The sequence below is a fragment of the Lactuca virosa genome, chromosome 4, assembly GCF_052849685.1.
Source record: "Lactuca virosa cultivar CGN04683 chromosome 4, Lactuca_virosa_CGN04683_v6, whole genome shotgun sequence".
Taxonomy (NCBI): domain Eukaryota; kingdom Viridiplantae; phylum Streptophyta; class Magnoliopsida; order Asterales; family Asteraceae; genus Lactuca; species Lactuca virosa.
The window spans coordinates 110186462-110188852 of record NC_136429.1 but is presented as its reverse complement, the minus strand read 5'-3'; the positions used below and the strand labels follow the sequence as shown (position 1 = coordinate 110188852).

The 2391-nt window shown below is 39.9% G+C and overlaps 1 protein-coding gene across 1 annotated transcript; it reads right to left on the bottom strand.

Moving 5' to 3' along the window:
- Positions 1-457: 457 nt before the first annotated feature.
- LOC145107214 (uncharacterized) lies at positions 458-2091 on the bottom strand. Its single transcript, XM_079044053.1, has 2 exons — positions 1320-2091; positions 458-1199 (listed from the first exon to the last, which is right to left on the bottom strand). Exons 1-2 carry the CDS (start codon positions 1963-1965, stop codon positions 769-771), a joined length of 1077 nt encoding a protein of 358 aa, XP_078900179.1. The 5' UTR covers positions 1966-2091; the 3' UTR covers positions 458-768.
- Between the last annotated feature and the right edge of the window lie 300 nt (positions 2092-2391).

The following is a 2391-nucleotide window of genomic DNA, read 5'->3' as shown; positions in this document are numbered from 1 at the left end:
GGGGTCGAGACTACCTAATATAGATTCTTCTTATGTGATGTGGTGTGGGATGTTTGGTGGCTTGTGGCTAGGTGGTGTGGTGTCGTTTTCCCTTTGTCGGGTTCTATTGCCGAATGGCTATCTTGGTAGATGATTCCATATGGTCGGTTAATCGTAAACCATAAAACTAGTTTTTATAAAGTTTTAAATTCGTTTTCATGGTTAAAAAACCGATTTTTCAAAATTGATGTTAATTGTAATGTTTGATTTCAATATCCTTTCTAACGTGACATAATGGTAGAGTTTCAAGTAGGTTTCACATATCATTTAACTTTCTCACTAAACACTGATTATGAATGCCCTTATGCAACAAAGCATGGTGTGTTTGTGTGGTGGGTGGGGAAGGGAAGATAAATTGCATCCTGTTGTTGCACAATAACAAATTGTTTTAAAAAATAAACATTAGAAACAGCTAACAAACACACTAAAAGAACCATTTTATATCATAATAATAATAATAACAGTTTCATGTCTTTATGACCTGTATAACTTATATAAGTACAACCCATCCATTTGAGAACCCAAAATAAAAATAAAAAGAAACCTATACTGAAAATAGAAAGAAAAATAAATAAAATAAAATAATCCCACTTTGTACTATCAATCATTTTCATAACTATACCCCCTAAGAACCCAGCATATATAATGGGCGAAAAATACCTTTTCCTTTTTCTTTTTTCGATATATCAAATATCCAAGCTATTTTTAAAAAACAAAAAACCTCTTTCGTTAATGGGCCCCATCCCCCTGGTTCACCATCTCCATGTATTGATTCAGGGACTCTTGTCGCTGCAATCTCATGTCATCATTAAACTTCTTAATGAACGCTTCAACTCGCCGGTTCAACTCGTCGTTACTCAGTGACGGCTCTTTCTTCAACTTCCCTCCTGCCACCGCCGCCGACGACGCTGTTTTCGGATAATCGTTTTGGTTTTCGTAGCTCGTCCGGTCCTTGAATGTCTCAGATTTCTTCACCACCTTAGTCGTCGTCGCTACCTCTTCGGACTCGTCGGACTGAACATCGTTGTGGTGGTTCACGAACGTGTCCGACTTCCGGAGGTGCCTCGTCAAAGGCATGTGACGCTTTTCTGTTATCATCTTCCATGTGGTTTCCATCGTCTCGTGCTTCTTCGGTTTCAGCACCCTCAGTACTCTCGCACCTATGGCGGAGACAATCAAAATAATATCTAGCTCTTAGATACAGCCAATTTTGAATAAAAAATGCAAAATGTGTTTCGGATGATCATATTTTATGCAAATAATTGACTCTAATATCATACCTTCCAGTGTCGGTTTCCGATGTTGAGCGAATCTGGAAGATAAAAGCTGTCTTTCTCTCACCGGAAAATCGAACTCCGGTTGCACCTTCTTCGGAGGTGGAGACTCCCCCTTAATTTTACTTTGAGGAGGATTCCACGTGGTCCTCGATATAACAAACTCATCTTCATCTCCTCCAACTACATCTGGCCCACTCAGCGCTACCATATTCTTCACGTCAACAACCGCAGGCGCACTCTCATACACCACCGGAGGCTCCATCACGTTAGGTTCAATATCGTAAGCCATCGGCGGATGCTCCGCCATATTCAAACGCCGCATAGTCGATACCGGAGGCAAATCGGATGCCAGATCTGACGGTGGATTAACCTGCTGCTGAGAGTGATTCTCATTATCCTGGTGATTGTTGTGTTGGAAGCGTGTGGAGGCGGCGATGGTGATGATGATTCCGTTAATGACAACATACAGATACGGAGGCTTAAGCAAGGATACAAGAACCGACCAAATCGCAGGGAGGTCGGACACGGCGAAGTTTAACATCAACGGAATCGCTAACTTCATCATCACAGCTACAGACACAAGACCAGCTGAGATCAATACAACTTTCAGAGAGAGAATCCATGAATTAGTTGATGGTGACGACGGCATCTTCTATCTTCTTTTCCCTTTGAATCAAATCTTCTTCGCTTCGTGAGGTGTGTGAAGTGTGTGTGGTTTAGGTGTATGTGTGTGAGAGTGAAGGAGAGATACAGAGAGAGATAGAGAAGCGGATTTAGGATGCAAAGGAATGAGGTGCAACGGTTTTAAAATAGGAGAATATTACACTTTGGTCCCTTCTGTTTTTGTTTCTATCGTATTCAGTCTTTTGAGTTTTGAAAGTCTAGATTAAATGATTAAAACTAGAACTGGACATATGTTTCTTCCGTTGATGATTATTTGCGATCGGTTTACTAAAAATCTCCAAGGACCATTTTTTCATTCTAGAAGACTCATGGATTCTAATATAACATTTTATTTATTTCAAAACAGAAATTATTATTTTTGGTATAGATGTTGATATAATGAACCGATAAA